This window comes from Schistocerca serialis, chromosome 1 (assembly GCF_023864345.2).
Source record: "Schistocerca serialis cubense isolate TAMUIC-IGC-003099 chromosome 1, iqSchSeri2.2, whole genome shotgun sequence".
Lineage (NCBI taxonomy): Eukaryota > Metazoa > Arthropoda > Insecta > Orthoptera > Acrididae > Schistocerca > Schistocerca serialis.
Genome location: NC_064638.1, coordinates 119,356,968 through 119,376,753, shown reverse-complemented (window position 1 = coordinate 119,376,753; position 19,786 = coordinate 119,356,968). Strand labels below are relative to the sequence as shown.

The following is a 19,786-nucleotide window of genomic DNA, read 5'->3' as shown; positions in this document are numbered from 1 at the left end:
TGTTTTACTGCATGAACAGGAGAAATGTAGTAAGCAATAACCTTTTTTTCTTTTATAATGTTGTGGCAGTGTCAGCGGGAGGATTTTTTGAACAGATCTGAAATTGTGTGTTAAATTTGCTGGAAGTCACCACGTGCTCTCATTCTCAAATACTGGGTGTACAAATTCCAGGCATTTGCATGCCATCAGTTACATTGCCACAAGATAAACACATAGTTTCTAACTGCAGTAGTTGTTTCATTAAACTTTGAAGATACGGTTCGTTGATTTGAGAGAGGGGATCACACAGCGAGTGTCATTGGTTCTGTCAGATTAGGGAAGGAAGATGTCAACACTGCCCTTTCAAGCAAATAACCCCAGCATTTGCATGAAGTGATTTAGGAAAATCACAGAAAACCTAGGTCAGGATGGCCGGACGCAGGTTTGAAGTGTCACCCTCCCGAAATGCAAGTCCAGTGTTGTAATGTATGATTATATCTCTTAATTAGTTGTTTGTGACAGTATTTTAAACTTTTAAATTCATCCAGTAATAATGCAAAATACTGAAAATCAAACTGCTGTTGCCCCAGGAAGCCATTAGGCAGGCAACCTGCAAATGGATCTGGTTACCATCTGCCCAATTGGGGGGGATGATAGTCTTATTAATACAGAGTTTGCCAAAAACAGAAGCGAATTTAGCCAGAAATAAATGCTAGACCTTCAGGCCCCTACATATTACTTATTTAGTAACAACCAAAGTTTCATAAAGAGACAATAAGAAGATGCTAATTATTTTGTTTCATACACAATTAACTTACACCAAGGCAATTAAAGCCAATGTGTGTGGAAAAACAATGGGACTAGTATAAAGCAAACACACACACACACACACACACACACACACACACACACACACACACACACACACACAATGAGGAGTTTTAAGAATATTTTTATTCTGAAGTCTTACCTAAACTCCATCCCACATGCACTTATAGCTTTTTCGAACTGACATCGTAAGTGGGTTTCATCATCTGGGTATGTAGCCTTGCAGTAGTTTAGGTAATGAATCCACAAATCTACACTCAAAGGAATTGCCTTCAATCCACGTTCAAATACCTACAAATATATCAGCAAATGTTAAAAAAAAATCCAGTTTCCACTTTTCTGCAAACATCTAAAGAAATTCAACATAGCCTAAACCCATAAAAATTGCATCCTTAATCAAATTACGGTATCAGCCAGATTAGCAATACAGTATCAGCTTACACAGTTTGGCCAGCTCCTGTACTGGATGTTCTGAAGACAGTCCTTGAAAACTCTTCCTGTCCAGATCTTCAGTTTGCTTGGCTCGATTCACGAGACTTTGAATGCTTTTATACATACATTAATTTGTACAAACCCAACATGTTTAAGAAATATAAACTAAGAGATGCCATATACAAACAACATACATTAATATGATGCATTTTTACTTATACCCGATCACCTCAAAAATACGTACTTCAGAGGTTATTTCACACAATGCCAACACATAACTTACTACAAAGATTCAAAATTTTAGTTATGCAATTATTTGTAGATCTTTAAGCCAAGTTATTATCTTCTAGACAAATTAATGTTACTCGCACATTGCACAGTGTGCGAAATTCTCTGGCTTTTTTCATCTTCAGTTCTTGCAGCTCTTCTACTCTTAAGCAGCCTGTTGAACCTAATTCCACTGAAGAGTTAACGAATAAAATTAATGTATGATTTTATTTAAATTTAATGTAAATCAAATGAGAATTATCTGTGCCAAATATTTCCATTTACCATCGCATATAACAACAGACATCCTCACTGCTTTATTGCCATTCAAAAGCAAGAAATCGGTTGCCAATGCTGGGCACGTACTGCTGAAGCTGTTGGAAAAAACATGGCAATTTTCAGACCAGTAGTTTCCCACTTCTTCTCCACACCTATCTTGTCAAACGAAATATTTCTTTTAAAATGAGCTATGTAGTTCATATATACTCAATACTTACTTTTTTTCTTAGCAGTACAATAACTGCAAAGGAATCCCTTTACCATTCAGCTTATTCCTACACCAGACTACTGAAATATTAAGGCAAATATAAGGTCCTCTGTGGAAAAAGTCATTACAGAAATTCCAATGAAGTTTACATCTCCAGGATCACTGAATCTGAACAAACAACTTAACAAACAACTTACTTCCTCACATTTCCTTTTATTTCCCTTTCTCTTTTCATAGTCAGCATATTTTCGCCAGTATCCGTAGCAGTAAGGATAGTGAGAGAGAAAAGCATCATATGCTTCCCGAGCGGCTTCTATGTCATTCTGGAATCAAAATAAACAACATTTAAGACGCTAATAATGTATGTCTCTAATTATAAAATAGGCTATTGAATATTTTATTAAAATACCTCCTGATCCACATACTGAAGTAAATACGTCCACCCAGTGAAATCTGCAGGATCTTCTTTAACAGCCTTCCAATATTTTTCCAATTCAGGCAGCGATTTTCGTGATTTAGTGGCAGCCTTTGGCACAGATGACGACCCTGATGACAAAGCAGCTCTCTTCGCAGCAGGAGTCTCATCACAACTATTTTCAGAGGTAGGTGAACTGGGATCATATGTATCACCATCAAGTAATTTGCGCTTCTGGGATTCCGAGGAACGTTTTTTCTTTTTTCCACTCCCTGCTTCTCCCATTCCTGTAATAATTAAGCCAATACATAGCTTGTTTGAAAATGACAACAAATGCTCCATATAGTTCACTAAATTACTGCCTATTATTTCAAAGGACACAGTCATCATTTAACAAAATGAATGAAACTTCTTTGTGTGTTAAGACACTTCCCACACACTCTGTATGGAAGGGAGAAAATATCAGTGAATACTTAAGATGATGTGCTTGTGTGTAGAATACAACCTTGAACTGGCAATACTGCAACAAGAAACTCATTCATAAATGTAGCAACCAAGTTCACAAATATAAAAACTTCAGTGAATTAATGTGTAAGGGTTCCAAATTAGAAAAACACTGGGGTAAGTATTAATTGCTTCATTCTGGTCACAACACATCTACTGCCTCCAACATATTGTACTGCAAGACTCATCTCGAAGCTTTCACTTTATTTAACCAAATTTTTTCATTGCCCTATGCAATGGAAGGAACCAGGCAGCAACTATAGTTCTCACACTTTAGTGAACATGAAGTCAGCAGATGGCAGGAGGATATTTTTCGTATAAACATAAATACGGGAGAGGCAACCACTTGCCTGTAATGGCCTGATATGTGACACACAGAAACACTTAATAGAAAAGAATATTCACACTAGAATTTGAGCTCATGCTCTTTATCTGGTCACCTCAGTCAACCTCTTAATTATTTCTTTCAGTCACTTCTTACATCTCCTGAACATCTGGCCATGAATCGCTACTCATTCTACCTCCACCAATTCTGAAAACACTCTTCCTGCTGACAAAACACCATGCATGCATCTCTTTCTGAAATATTGTCTGGTACACAGTCTCCCACCTAATGGGCTTACAATTTAAATTCACATATCCTGCTATCACTCATCCTACTTTAAGAACCTTAACTTTCTCCAATTCTGCCAGAAACATCACCAGTCTCCCTCTCCCTCCTGTCCCTTTCTTCCTCTACAACTTTCTCTCCTTTCTCCCTCCTAATCTTCTTACATCTCTTTTAGCGTTTCCCCCTGCACTTTTCTTATCTTGTTGTGTAGTCACAGTCATCTGTCTGAAGACTTGCCACTTTCTCGTTGCCTGCATCAGCTCAGGCAACTGCTTTCAAAAACCAACTAACAATAACTGGTCTTGCTGTAGCCACAGGAGTGAATGTTTGGGATCTGTATGGTCATGTGTTTGAATGCATGTACTTTTGCTAGAAAAAGAGCTAGTGTTGGGTTGGGTTGTTTTGGGGGAGGAGACCAAACACCAAGGTCATCGGTTTCATCAAATTAGAGAAGGATGGGGAAGGAAGTTGCCTTTCATTGGCATCATCCCAGCCTTTGCCTGGAGCGATTTAGGAAAATAGCAAAAAACCTAAATCAGGACGGCCAGATGCATGATTGAACCGTCGTCCTCCCGAATGCCAGTCCAGCGCGCTAGCCACTGTGCCACCTCGCTCGGTGAGAGCTGGTGTGAATGCTGTTTTCTGTTACAAGTTTCTGTGCTCCAAGTATTGATTTTCTACAGGTGAGTCTGCCTTTTTTAAAAAAAATATGTTCACACACACACACACACACACACACACACACACACACACACACACACACACACACACACACACACACACACACACAAGTATAGGGGGAGAAAACCTCAAATTTGTGTCTGGGAAGAGCTGATGGGACAAGAGCTTAAGGGCATCCCACCTGGGACAAATTTTCTCATTTCAGAAACATTCTGGCTAATCAAAATAACTCTGTCACACTGGTACAAAATATCCTAAGTGGGGAAAAAGGTTAACACTACCACTTGTAAACAAAAGCAGATTTGACGATGTGGTCTTCAGTCCAAAGACTGTTTTGGTGCGGCTATCTGTGCAAGTCTCTCCTGTGCCAGCCTCTTCACTACTGCGTAACTACTGAAGCCTACATACATTTGAACCTGTTTAACATTTTTGCTGCTATTGATAACGTCACTGCCTTCCATGCTGACGGCAGCTTTTGTTTTTCCTGTACTGCTCACCAAATACTGGTGCCTGCACTGAAAGATGGCATTGCAGCCAATATGAAATCCTTATCAAGCAATTTGCAGAAGCTGTTACATGAATAAATTTGATTTTTGCACATCTTACAGTTCGATATCTTTACTCGGAGAATTGAATTTCTTTCCCTTATCCATCAAGCTTACTGTGCTGAATCAAATGAAGTAAAGTACTGCACAAAATTTTGAAGAGTTTACAGAAGTAGAAATGCATCTGATAAAATTTGTGAATGGTTGATTTTAGTTTATACATTGCAGTGAATGAAATGTAGACAAGATATCGAAATTTTATTTAAAACAGAGAGCAGAATGATATATCGTCTCATTCTCAAGTAACTGCCTTTACATTCGATGCATGGCCGCATGAAAGGCATTCCTTCACATCCTCACACATTGCAAATCATGTGATCACAACAATCATTATAGCTCATAAGCAATTCAAGATATAGAAAATAGGTTTTTTGCAAATGATAACACGCAATAACAGACTTAAGTTTTATGATAAATAACCGAAACTTCTTATTCACAGACATATGGAAGTAACATAACCAGAGCAGTGAGACTTCGGCAGATCAGGATACATACAGATGTCCGTAGCACATTAGGAAAATCCAAGCAGCATGCAATTACACTTTCACAACATCTGGAGAATAGTGTAGTATGAAGTGTAGACATGCTCACAGGACGAAAAGGATTAATGAAGTCAAACACTGGTGCCCCCTAGTTCCACACATACCAAATAGAAGATTCCTTGATGCCTCAGATTTAATATTCCTGTATATGGTAATAACATAAAACCTGCATATGCCTTATTACTTTCACAATTTTTCACCACTTAAGCCAAAAATACGTAGTATCACTTTCTCCTCCTCCTCCCCCTCCAAACCATTGTTTGTAAGAATATTGTCACTGCTTCCTGTCCTAAAACTCACTTATAATGTCTTCTATAGATTCATTAATGATGCCTGATATGCTGCAGTTTCCGAATTCAACATGGACTCACTCAAATCCTATTCCATGCAGTAAAAATATACTGCCCTGCCATAGATATTGAGGGAGGGCATCTGTTACTTTTGCCTTTGAGCAGGAACAGTCTTCTAGAAAAAAATCAGTCGTAATATAGCATCAGAGATAACACTTGAAATACATTGTGATGTCAAGTGTGTAAAGTTATATGAGATAATGCCACTGGAATTACCATGAGGTCTAAGATCAAGCTTCTCTTACCCCAGGCAGAATGCCCCTCTGAAAAGTGTAGCATCAATATTCTCTTCCTGTTTAGTTAAGGACACAGGGTACTTTTAAAAGACAGAAAACTGAAATCTCTTATAGACTTATTAAATTTATCACTTTATTATTAAATTTATCACTTTATTATTAAATTTATCACTTTATTATTAAATTCTGTAGCCTTTACAGGTTATACTGACTAACTGTATTAGTTTTAGAATAAAAAATGACCGCCACATACTAAATATTAGAATCACATCCACGTATGCTGCCACACTCCCATTATTTAAATTACAGAAAACCGTTAGTATTTCAGAAAACTGGAAAATTTGTGTGTCCAGTGATTTTTTGGGATATATTGTACATACTGATAACACTGCTGGTTTCCTGCATTTGTGAATGATCCTCATCGCTCCTGTTAGATGTTTTGGTGAAGTGTTATGTCTACGTCCTACTGATAGTCTGTTGCCCAAGTGCTATAGATTTTTACAACTAGATGTACAATAATGCGCAATAAATACTTGCAGTGCCTCATATCAAGAAAATCAATAAAATAAAATTAAACAGTTTACAAACAAATTAGTCCCTGTTACTTTGTTCTTCAGGGATGATTCACATTTAGGTGTCGACAGTCATTCTGTTTCTAGTGTATCCTAAATCCTTACTATTAGTTTGTTGTTGAGTTACTCTCAGGCAATCTGCAGCATCACATTGTTTACATTCTGCCACTTCGCTTATCAAAGATGATGCTTTAATAATCAATAACTGATCATGAAATTCTATCACAATATCTTCTAGAATTTTACACATAATGATGAGTTAAATTAAGAATTCTATTTCCCTTACTGAATTATATATTAATTTATGTAACAGGTGTTCATTCAGAAGTAACCTCATGCAACAAAGAGAATTTAATGATTATTTTTGTTCAAGTATGTGGACATATTAAAAAGAATCATCCGATTTGGCATGTCTATGTTTCTGAAACTAATAAACATATAAAATGAATTTTGTTCTTTGATGAACAGAAAATTCAAAAAGCTTTTTCATCCTTTTCATAGATGTTCAATGTGCAGTAAAGGAAACAAAAGAAAAATTCGGAGTAGGTACTAAAACCCATGGAGAAGAAACAAAAATTTTGAGGTTCACCAATGACATTGTAATTCTGTTAGACACAACAGAGGACTTGGAAGAGCAACTGAACGGAATGGACAGTGTCTTGAAAGAAGGATATAAGATGAACATCAACAAAAGCAAAACGAGAATAATGGAATGTAGTTGAATTAAGTCAGGTGATGCTGAGGGAATTAGATTAGGAAATGAGACGCTTAAATTAGTAAAGGAGTTTTGCTATTTGGGGAGCAAAATAACTGATGATGGCCGAAGTAGAGAGGGTATAAAAATGTAGACTGGCAATGGCAAGGAAAGCGTTTCTGAAGGAGAGAAATTTGTTAACATCAAATATAGCTTTAACTGTCAGGAAGTAGTTTCTGAAAGTATTTGTATGGAGTGTAGCCATGTATGGAAGTGAAACATGGGACTACAAATAGTTTAGACAAGAAGAGAATTGAAGCTTTCGAAATGTGATGCTACAGAAGAAAGCTGAAGATTAGAGGGGTAGATCACAACTAATGAGGAGGTATTGAATAGAATTGGGGAGAAGAGAAATTTGTGGCACATCTTGACTAGAAGAAGGGATCAGTTGGTAGGACATGTTCTGAGGCATTAAGGGATCACCAATTTAGTATTGGAGGGCAGCATGGAGGGTAAAAATTGTAGAGGGAGACCAAGAGATGAATACACTAAGCAGATTCAGAAGGATTAGGTTTCGGTAGGTACTGGGAGATGAAGAAGCTTGTGAAGTATAGTGTGGCATGGAGAGCTGCATCAAATCAGTCTCAGGACTGAAGAACAAAACAACAACAAAGTTGGTAGAGCACTTGCCCGCGAAAGGCAAAGGTCCCGAGTTCGATTCTCGGTCGGGTACACAGTTTTAATCTGCCAGGAAGTTTCATATCAGCGCACACTCCGCTGCAGAGTGAAAATCTCATTCTGGAAACATCCCCCAAGCTGTGGCTAAGCCATGTCTCCGCATATCCTTTCTTTCAGGAGTGCTAGTTCTGCAAGGTTCGCAGGAGAGCTTCTGTAAAGTTTGGAAGGTAGGAGACGAGGTACTGGCAGAAGTAAAGCTGTGAGTACCGGGCGTGAGGCGTGCTTCGGTAGCTCAGTTGGTAGAGCACTTGCCCGCGAAAGGCAAAGGTCCCGAGTTCGAGTCTCGGTCGGGTACACAGTTTTAATCTGCCAGGAAGTTTCCACAACAAAAATACTTCGTATGTGGAACTGAATATATTATCTCAGCCAAGAAGTCATACATATGTGGTAAAAATGTGGTCTCCTTCACATGTGATTTTTTGAATAACATGGTACCTGAATATGAAAAAGCATTTTAGAGAATTTTGTGTGTCACTTTTTAAGATCAATACATCCTAAAATGTTCAAATTATCTACAAACTGTTTGGAAAGTACTGTGCATTAACCATGATCAACGAAATTGTACTATACACTGCGAAACAGTGTATGAAAGAAGTAGGTGCTGATTTTTTTTAAAAATATGGAGCCAACAAAATACCTTGTGACCTTAACAATTTTGTCTTCTGTTCCCAACAACTTTCTAACTCATCTCTATCATCATCGATATATACCATCTGGAAACTAATGACAGGGCCACTGTGGTGTTCTGGCATATTCTTCCTACAGAAGCAGTTATCTTTCAGTGCCCTCAGCATGACTTATTCTGGTCTTTTCATTGCCAGTTACTACTATTTATGTCACTGACAGGATTCCATGTGTCAGAATAAAGAGACACCAAATCAGATTTGTCAATATGTGTAGGAATTTATTACATTAAATCCTTATATTAATTAGATGACTGTTAGTTTACTCACAACATCACTGAGATATATCTGTCTTCCACTATAATATTAGCCCTGCGTCATCTGTTGAAGTAGTGACAGATAGCTTTGTTTTACCATTTAGTAAGAACTTCTTTTAGTTACATAACTAATTTTGTCTTAAATGCCATTTTCAAGTCTAAATCCAGAAACCCGAGAACATACTCGCAAACTGTATGTATCTGCACTGGCAGTGATCTGACCAAATACTTGCTAGATGCAGTTTTGTAGATAAAAATGTACTACTCAGCCACCTGTTGGTGATGGGCAACATTACTTCATCAGCTAGATGTAGAGGTAATCTGTGTTGATGCACAATTAAGAACTTTGTAGAACGTGGGAGATCCTGAAGACACCAGGTACTGCAAAGTGTCCTCCTAGAAAGAAAGATAACGTAGTATGCGAAAATACAGTACGTTCCATTTATCTGATGATTGCCTGGTCAGAGTGTTGCAGGCCAGCCAGTCAAGTGGGTCCCACGGGACCGCACTATGCCCCCTCCCCCTTTTTGTAGGTTTTATCCTGAAGGTGGTACAGACGTATGTGCCTTGTCAGCCTGTGTCATTCGAGCAGTGAAACAGGCATGACAAGTGTAACAATGAAGTCTGAACGTAACAATGGCAAGAGCAAATAATTCAATTCCACAACGAGTGTTTATTTACGATTTGTATGTGCATACAGAGTCCATTTGTATTGTTCACAGATTGTTTGAACAGAAGTCTCCAGGTGTTCGAGTTCTGAGTCGTGGTGCATTTCACAAATTAGTGAACAAATTTCGTGAAACAAAGTGCTCAAGGCAAGAAGCGCAAACGACGACATACAGCTCTCACAGAAGCTCGTCTTTATGACTTCGCATGCCACCTGGAAAATTCTCTTATACGTCTTTCGCAGCAAACATGTACAGTATAACCCTGCTTTTATGTTAGCAGAATTAACATTTTCTTGCCGTTTACAATGTCTTATAACTCCCGTCAAATTTCCTATGTCCACAATGCTAATTTGCATCCGATTTTGCATCAACATATAATTTTCCCACCATTTACACATTATGAAAAAAATTTTCCATGAAGAAAAAATTATGCTGGCATGATGTTGGTCATGAAGCAGTGTTTACAAATATTACATGGTTAAGTGTTTTTTAACAGGGCACTCTACTCAGCGAATTTGAACCAGTAAACGTGTAAAGTTTGAACAATTCGTGCTGTATCTCCAGCCGCTGCCAAGCTCTATTTGGCATGGTGGCTGATGGAAGTAACTAGGTTCATTCGAATAAATATGTCATGACCAATCACAACCATTTTCAAATTGTCTACTGCGAAAACGCAGTTTCGTGACTTGTCATCATGACACCTTTATCATGCCATATTTAGTGCGTTTTGGCTTATGACCACTTCGCTAGTAGACAACATCATTCACTTTGCGTTGCTCAAATGATTTTAGTTTAAACACACTGCTGGTTACGTATTTTTCTTGAACAAAACGTGTTTCGAGAATTTATTCTCGTTGTCAAGTGCAGTATTTAGGTACATATTTCTTTTTGTGATGTTACACAAACAAACAATGTGAGAGTAGTTTGCGTGTGTGTGGTTTGAGACATTACTGAGGAGGCACAGTACCTGATAACCTAAAAAAGACAACTACAGTGCAAGAGATGCAGGCTAACACACATTGGAACACCACACAAAATACTTACGTACATATTTGCACTTGACAACGAGAAAAAAATTCTTGAAACATGTCACACTATGCAAACTAGTGCAGTATTTCATTACTTAAATAATGAATGACAGCAGCATGCTTTACAAAACATCAATTATGATGTATGTAATTGAGCCAAACGTTCCTACTTCCCAAATAGTTACCAGTTCCAGTTACATCAGCGGTTCTTATTAGATAATAGACCTTTATTAGATAATAAATAAGACAATGACGAGTGTTGACGCCTGTTATGTACATGTCATACATCAAGCGCAAAAATGCAAGAGGGGTAGCCCACAAGTAACTTTTATAGCTTAAAACATTATTTCCCACATTTTACATTTTCTTGCATTTTACACAATTTGTTTGAAGTCCCTTGAAATGTGTAAAAGTGGGGTTTCACTGTACTGTGCACTTCTGTACAAAGAGGTGCAAAGCTGCTTTGACTACGGCCCTATTAAGTATCAGTAGTGCAAGAACTTTAACCTGGCGATCCTGCACACAGGGTTAAGCTTTGCAAATGGGTTTTAACACAAGTGCATGGCAGTGAAATTGATCCTTACCTCATTTTTTGTTTTCAGACAAGGCTTGGTTTGATTTACAAGGACATATTTCCCAAAACTGTCAACACTGGAGTGCAGATAGACCTGTTTTGCTTCATGAGAAAACCCTTCACTATCAGAAAATAGGGGTGTGGTGCGCAGTTGGTGGTGACAGAATAATGGGCTCATATTTTTTTTTTGTTAATGACACAGTTACAAGTGAAAGATACATGCAGAACATTGCGTGACCGTTTAATGAACTGAGCTGAAGCTTTGCATTTTTTCGGCAGGGTTCAGCAAAGGCTCATATGGCCAATATTTCTTTGCATGCAATTTACAATGTGTTTGATGAAAAGGCAGTTAGTAACAATATCTGGCCCACTGGAAGTCCTGCTCTGTGCAATTTTTATTTGTGAGGTGCACTGAAGGGGAAAGGGTACACATCAAATCCGCACACGATAAAGGAACTCAAAGATTACATCAGGGAATCAATTAATTCAATATCTCAGAGAGAAATCATGTGATCAATCATTCCATGAGTAGATGTCAGAAATGCTTGAAAAATAATGGCAGACAGTTCCAGCATCTCATTGTGTGACATGGGCGAGTACAAAATTTATTTGCTTATATTTTAAATTTTGTCGTACCGCAGCATTAGATGGGCGACACGGTGTCCGATTGCTGGGCAACACAACGCTTGCTGCCTGGCATCTCCAGTACCACACAGGCAGTCATCAGATAAATGGAACACCCTGTATTTAGAAGGTTACTACACATTCCAGTGCACAGCAAATTCTGTTTGTCAAGGCACTGAAAATGCAAAGGAAGATGCATGCAGTTGTTTGGTCTGTACCTCATGACTGAAATGTTGAAACTTGAAGCAAGAGATTGAGATGTAGGTTTGTTCCAAAGATTGCTTAGATGTGTAACACACAGTTTATTTCAAGTGATCATTCACATTCTAAACGTAATGAAGTCATGCTTACAGATCAAGCCTATACTGGGGGGAGGGTCTGCAGAGGGAATGTTAATGATTTGTTTTGGGAGAGAAGGGACACACACGATAATTGCCCTCACAAAATCACAGTTGATACAGTCATTACTGCGAACACATTGTCCGAGATATTATGAAACTCCAACTTTGAATATTACATCACTGAATGAGCTTTTCTCAAAGGGAGTCTTGAAACTACAGCAGAATCTTGTTAGTGTGTTTTGGAAGGATCACAGATTTTGCATGTAATAAGTGTGAAAATGCACTACCGAAAAACAACTAATTCGGTAACAAATTTATTTTTTCGGCATGGAAAATATGTAATTAAAAGCAGCTCTTTTCGGGTAATATGCGATCTTTTAACACCACACTTCCTGACATGCTCTATCAAATTCTAGTTCTAAATACACCTTTTTGAGAATAAATTCAGAATATCACATCCAGGAACTCAAAATTATGCATTAGTATATCATATGCAAAAACATTTTAAATATAGCAACACTGGCAACATCCAAGCTGCTAGACATGTACACTTAAGCCAACAGCCAAATGGAATGGAGGTACATTACGTGATGTAGGGGTACTGCCTCTAGTCTCCAAAATATGAACCCCTATTTTAAGAACACACCTAAAAGACTCAGATATAAACATTTGATTTCAATTCGAGTTTTTCTTATACGTGACTATGTACCTGTGTACACACTAAATGTTAATGTGATTAACATCCAATTTCAATTTTAATGCAGATAACACCACCAATACTCGTATGTAACTCGTAAATCATAACATTATGTACAAATAAAGTAACTGGTTAATACAGAAAACTATGAACCTGGCATGTGATGATTTTATTGATTCACAAAGCAAGGCAGAGTTTAAACAGATGTCATTAATAAAAAGGAACATCATTCATTTTGCTTATTCCCCATTTGTGAACCATTGCTGATAATATTTATTGTCACTGCTAAAACTGTTGGTATATTTTACATGTTCTAACGACACTACACTGCATAGTTCTGTCTTTCTTCTTGAAGGACATTTCAATTGTTTCTTGTTTCTCCTGTCCCAATTTTAATATCATACTGACCATCTTTGTTAACACATTCAACACTTCATCAACTTCAAAGTTTAACAGATAATGTTTAATTGTGTCCACAGCTTCAATGGTTTTCGACATTGTACGAACTGAAGAAGATTATGTTTCATCCTCATCTTCTCTCAGTTTCTCTGCCATCTGCTCCTGCAACACTATCAACTGTCCTGGACTGACAGATGGCGACACAATCACACCAATATAAGCATCGAAGCTAAGGCATGTGGTATTTTCATCTTGCCCCATTATTTGCTGCCGCTGTTCAGCTGCAATTCCATTGTTTTCTGACATGATGTTTTCTTCTGCAATTTCAGTGTTTTCCGATGAGATCTCTCTCGGTTCAATTAAAGTCAGCCATCTGAAGACAGTTTGATATTGTGCTTTCTCACATGGAATCCCACATATTTCTCACAAAGTGCGTAACATCCATTATCGTCACTTTTCTTGCATCATGAAGACTGGCCAGCCTCTTCTGTACAAGTATTTTTCTGTATTTTTGTTTCATGCCTTTTATAATGTCTAGGTCAGAAGCCTGAAGGTGGCTTGTACAACTGGCAAGAAAAAACCCTACATTTGCATTACAAAGATACAACGTATCTCAAGAATGTGCCACATTAATCAATAAAAAATGATTATTTACCCGTTTCTGACTCCCAACCCTGCACTCCAAGCACACAAATATTTTTCAAATAAACTTCTTGTCAATCATGCTTGATCCTATCAGATGCATATTTGCAGCAGGAATGTCCACATTTGTATTTCTGAAATCTCGGGGATTTTTTACGTTAACAATGTGGAACATGACAGAACAGTCAGCCTTTCTGCGCCAAATCTTCTGCCATGGCATTTCTCTCCTCTGAACTCAGTGGTTTTGTCAGGCAGAAGATGTAAAAAAAAAAGTCCCATTTAATCAGCATTACAAGTTCCATTTAAACTGTACCACTCAATGATAGATGGAAGAGTATTTTACCATAACTCAACAATTTCAATATTAAAACTTGCAGCCCCACCTCAAAACAGATTTATACATCGAACTGTGTTGGCTCTTAAACCTGCTGATCCAACCATTGGATGCACAATACCATCAACTGGAATGTTCGCTGTGCGAGCTTGCTTAAATCATTTCAGTACGACATTTTAAATTTTTGAAATCTGACAATCATACACACATTCTTGTTTGCCGTTTCCTCCTTCCACGCATGCAGCTTCAAATATTTTTCGCTTTCTCATTATCATGTTTATTGTCAACGGAGGAATGTTCAGTTTTTGCGCAATATCAACATGTGGATTTTTGTCCACATCCTGAATACTGTTCCACTTTTCTTCATTATTGACTGCCTCACTACCTTCTTATCCATGGCATATCTGTACACTTTTTGACACAAAAAAGAAAATCGTCCACTGAGATTTAATCAGACACTTAAGTCATGTTGTAGTACACATGATTATATAGCAACTGAGTTACATGTGATTTATCATTTATGTTGGCTGTTACAATATTGCTCCTGCTTCTGATCAACACTTGACAGGTTGAAAGTCATTGGAGCTACTGCCAACACACAAGAACAACAGTACTGTACTATACTACACTTCCATGTGTTAAATTGGTTATTTCTACCATAGCTTATGGTGGGCACAGTTGCTGGAAAGGGGGGGGTGGGAGAGATTAAATTTGAACACACTAAGTGGGGAGGGGAAATGTATAAATGAGACACGTTAATATGTGTTTAATGCAATTGGGAGAGGGACGTACAGTGCAGGAAAACGCAGTAATGAGGAACATATTAACAAGATTCCACTGTACAGCTGAAAAGCTTAAAATGAGTTATGGAACCTATTTTAAGCTACACTGTGACTACAGCTTCATAAAAACCAAAACATGTCTGTGACTTTGCACAGTTTCTGATGATAAAAAACTAAGCCGATAAAAAAGACCCTTTCGTAGCAAAGTACTTAAATCACAAAAGGGATTCTAAAACATACCTTATACTCAAGAAAGACTCTTCATGTAGATGAGGTTGTATGGGACAGCATCTACGTCTATTACAGGCGTATGAACCATGAAGTAAGGGATTGGGAGCAGGGGTTGTGTAAGGATGAATGAGGATATTGCATAGATTTGGTGGACGATGGAATACCACTGCTGGAGGGGTGGGAAGGATGGTGGGCAGGACATTTCAATTGCAGGAAACGAGAGGTAATCGAAACCCTGGCAGAGAATGTAATTCAGTTGTTCCAGTCCTGGGTGGTATTGAGTTACTAGGGGAATGCTCCTCTGTGGCCTTTCCAGTCTCCCACCACCTCCCGAAGTCCCACCGTCCGGCCACCCCCACAATACTATCCTTCCCCCTCCCCACCCCAGCCTCTTCCTTACCAACACCCAATCGCCACTCCGATCATGCATGATGAGGCTGCTGCTGCTGCTCGCAGTGTGGTTTCAGTTGCCTGAAACTGCAGTCACGAGGGGGGGCAGAGCGGGGGGGGGGGGGGGGGGGCAGAGAGGGAGAGTGTGTGTGTGTGTGTGTGTGTGTGGGGGGGGGGGGGGGGGGGGGGGGTTGTGAGGGAGCGGTCTTTTGTTGACGAAGGCATTAATGGCCTAAATCTTACTTTGTTACAGTCTTTTTGTTGTGCCTATCTGCAACTCAGCATCTCTGCTATATCGTCAGTAGCAACTTTCCTTCTCATGATGATGTTAGTTGTCTTTTCCCAAGTCAAGAACATTCTTTTGGGCAATATGAAAGGAACTGAAGTCTGATTAAAGCAAAAGGAAGAAAGACAAAACATTCCCACTGCAATGCCCTATTTACCAGTGATGGCGATGTGCAGAAGTCCACGCCTTTTACTGTTCTTAAGGACAGAAGCAAAAGGAAAAAGGTCTTGAGAAACATGTCTTCAAGAAATCTATTGCCAAGAGACCTGTTTAAAATTCAGAAGTATTTTATTCTGAAATAAAAAACAGATGATTCTGTACTAGGTTCACTAGTGTACAAAGGTCCACAAACTATTCTGACTTTGTGAACAGAAATGAAGTAATGGAGTGTTGAAAAACTCAGTCTACCAACAGTGGTGTTTAATCCACTGAAGCTAGAAAAAGGGCAGTATTATCAGGGATTTATTTAAGCACATCGATAATGGAAGTAGTTCGTGCTTACACAATATCCTTGAATATAGTCCCCAGCAACCAGACATTTTGAAAATAGACATTCACGTAGGGCAAGAAGAAGAGGTCCTTCAGTAACTAGAAATTATGCCAGAGGTACTGTCCTCCATAATGTGTGGATCAGAGGACAAAACAGTGGTATTTTATTTTTATAATTGTGTTTTGTTATCAATTTACTTTCTGCTACTTTATTTTTGCATGTTGCTGAGGATTTCCTGGTTGTAGGTATTATTAAGAATAATATTGCTGTTATGAACTAATGTTTTTAGGGTAAAAATAACATCTGATGAAAAAATATTTGCTCACTGTAACATGCTGAGTTATGAGAAAATAGCCAATCAATTTTTATCAGAAATATTTTTTGAACTCAGTTAAAATATCTAGTATTATGAAAATATAATAATGAAAACAATTTTTGATGAAATCTCCCTATGCACCCTCTCACCACCACCTATAGCAGCCCTGTAATTGGCAAAACATGTACTATCAAAGGAAAAGCCACCTGCGAAACAACATGTCATATACCAGCTGTTATGTAAACACTGTTCAGCCTTTTACACCAGCATAACTACCACCAAATTATAAATTAGGATGAATGGTATAGTTGGAGGGTGTATACTGGTAACACTTAATATACAGTTGCAGAGCATGCTCTACAGCATGACAATCGTGACCTCTGTGCCTGTTTCATCACATTTACCATTTGCATTCTTCCTCAACACACCAGTTTCTCAGAACTCCGCAGGTGAGAGCTAGTGCTACAACATGTCCTTGGTTTTTCGCCACCCACCTGGCCTTAATTTACATTAATATGTTCTGTCTCTGAATTTCTACACAGTAACTACTACTTTCTTCACTCCAATTTAGTTTTCTACGTCTTTCATTGTCTTACCCATCCATTTTTCAGTGTCAGATTTTGTCAGTTCCAAGCGATGTATCTCGACACTGACAAAGAACTGTGAAGCTCCCATGAACTAAAAGCAATGTTGCATGACAGAGAGCCACATGCATGGAAGGATACCAGGCAGCACTAAGTAAGGTGTTTCCAGTTCGGGAAATGAGGATGTGAATTACTGCAAGTGGACACTTTCAGCAAAGTGTGCCGCAAAACATTCGGCAAGTACCATGGGATCAGTGCAGATCATTCCACTGACAGGGGTGCCAGGAACCGCCGTGGATGGTCGCAAATGTGGGTGGACTTTTAGTCCATACTTGGTACAATGGGATATGGGATCACAGACGACAGATATTGCTCCCAACAATCCTGCTTCCTTTTCTTTATTAACAACCGAGTTTTCTGCCAGACTCTATTGAACACTATTAAATTATTCATAAACAGGTGGAGCTTGTGCCGCTGGAACACCCTGCGGCATTCCATGATAGCTATGGCTGTATCTTCAGACAACCATGGCAATGGCGGGATGAGCCGGAGAGTGAAGTATCGTTGCTCCTGCAGCATGAATAGTAGTATCCCGTTCCACTTTGTCGATATCAGTCACATGACTGGCTACAAATGTGGCTGTAGAGGAGAGAGCCTGCCAGTCAGCTTTCCTAAGTGACCAACATGGAGCATGTTCCAGATGTCTGAGTCGAGAGGGAGAGAACAACAGCAAAATGGTCACTGTCACAAAGGTCGTCATGGATGCATCAATGAATCATGGGTATGATACTTGGGCTGTAAACTGTGAGATCAACAGATGAGTATGTTCTGTGGGCCACACTGGAATGTGATGCAGCTCCAGTGTTCAGCAGGAACACTTCCCATTCTGAAAGGAGGTGTTCTAGTACTCGACCTCTGCGAGACATTGTCATCACCCCACAGAGGATTATGGGCATTACAGTCCCCCAGGAAGAGGAAGTGGATATAGAGCTGTCCCACTAAATCTAACAGTTCATGATATTCGATAAGTCAATCTGGAGGTAGATAAACATTACATATTGCCATCTGAACTGAAAGGTTCCAACGGCCAGTCTCTACTGCAGAGGTAAGGGGCACCTCCTCATTGGAAGTATCAGAGCATGTGACTGTACAGACCCCATCGTACACACTCAACATTAACACTCCTATTAGAGCAGGGTTTGTAGTTTCTCAGAGCAGGGAGAGGTGTGTCCATAAACGTTGTTTCCTTTAGTACTACACAAATCACAGAGTAAGTAGCCATTAAATGATGGAGTTCTGTCAGATGGCGATAACAGCACTTAGACACTCAAGGAGCATTCAAGTCAGATCTGAGAAAGTGGCAAATGGCAAAGATGATTGTGATTACTTCGCTACCAAGTGGTAGTCAACACCTGATTATGTAATCCACTGTCAGAGTGCATAAGCTAAACCTCTGCAGAGGTGGATAACGGAACATCTGAAGCATCAGAAAATAGTTTATATTTCTGCTTATCCTTCCTATCCCTGTAAGACTGTTTCTGTGAAGTTTTCCCATTTTATCTTACAGGGGTGAAGAGGACCGCACTTTCCTTTGGCCCGCAGCCTTCCCCAAATGACCCGCACTTCTGTAAAAGTTGGAAAGCGGAGGTCAAATCCAAAATAGGGACCAAAATTTAAAAAGCCAGAACAGGTGACCCGGGAGGGGGGGGGGGGGGGCATTAAAGGGAAAATCTTCAAGAAGTCCAAAGAACAGTCAAAACACCAAGGTAAAAATACTACCAAATAAGACGACTCCTATTTGTTGCCTCATAAAACAGGCAAGAAATTATCGCAATTCTATTCTAGCCCCCAACACTGCAGGGGAACCTTTCTTCCAGAAAATTCTTCAATTGTATGATGGCTCCACAACAGTTAAGTTGTTAAACTATGCTTTGAGTATTTTTGTACAAAGCCCTCTGTTTTGAGTGTCTTGTTACTAAGTAATAGGATTCTACCTAAATTATTAGCCCCAATTATCTTTGTATTGTACTGAAAATATCTGCACAACAGCAAAACCAACAGAACGTGCTGTTTGTGTTGTTTGGAAATGAACTTGTTCCTCTCAGTAACTGTACTTGCTACTCACAATGCTAATGTCCATTTTACCTTTCAGCCTTAAGCTTTCTTTCAGTACTACCTAGTTCTGCTGCAGGTTTGTTTTTCTGACAGCATTAGTTATATGTTAACAGTCACACACAGCTCATTTGTGTGTTCAATGAATGAAATGGAGCAGCAGCACAACAACACTATACTGAACTACTGCCACAATGATGGCAATCACATCCCAGTGCTTCTGCATATGTATGATGGCTCCTACAGGAACTATTTTGTGTTTTATATTTCAGTGGTTGTGCGTATAGATTTTTCATTGCTGTGAAGGTATTTTCACATAAAAATGGAGTAACAAACAGAATAAACCAACTACATTATTACTATGTAATGGCGTCATTGGAGGCTATAGATCAACGATATCGAAACATT

At 38.9% G+C, this 19,786-nt stretch overlaps 1 protein-coding gene across 2 annotated transcripts in view; it reads right to left on the bottom strand.

The window, feature by feature from the left end:
- LOC126463595 (pre-mRNA-processing factor 39) overlaps positions 1-19,786 on the bottom strand; it is a 102,150-nt gene that overhangs the window by 51,934 nt on the left and 30,430 nt on the right. For both annotated transcript variants that reach the window (XM_050096170.1, XM_050096172.1), the window contains exons 6-8: positions 2,403-2,695; positions 2,191-2,316; positions 950-1,098 (exon numbers count right to left, since the gene is read on the bottom strand). In XM_050096170.1, coding sequence (XP_049952127.1) covers positions 950-1,098; positions 2,191-2,316; positions 2,403-2,695 — 568 coding nt within the window. The remainder of the gene's footprint in view (positions 1-949; positions 1,099-2,190; positions 2,317-2,402; positions 2,696-19,786) is intronic.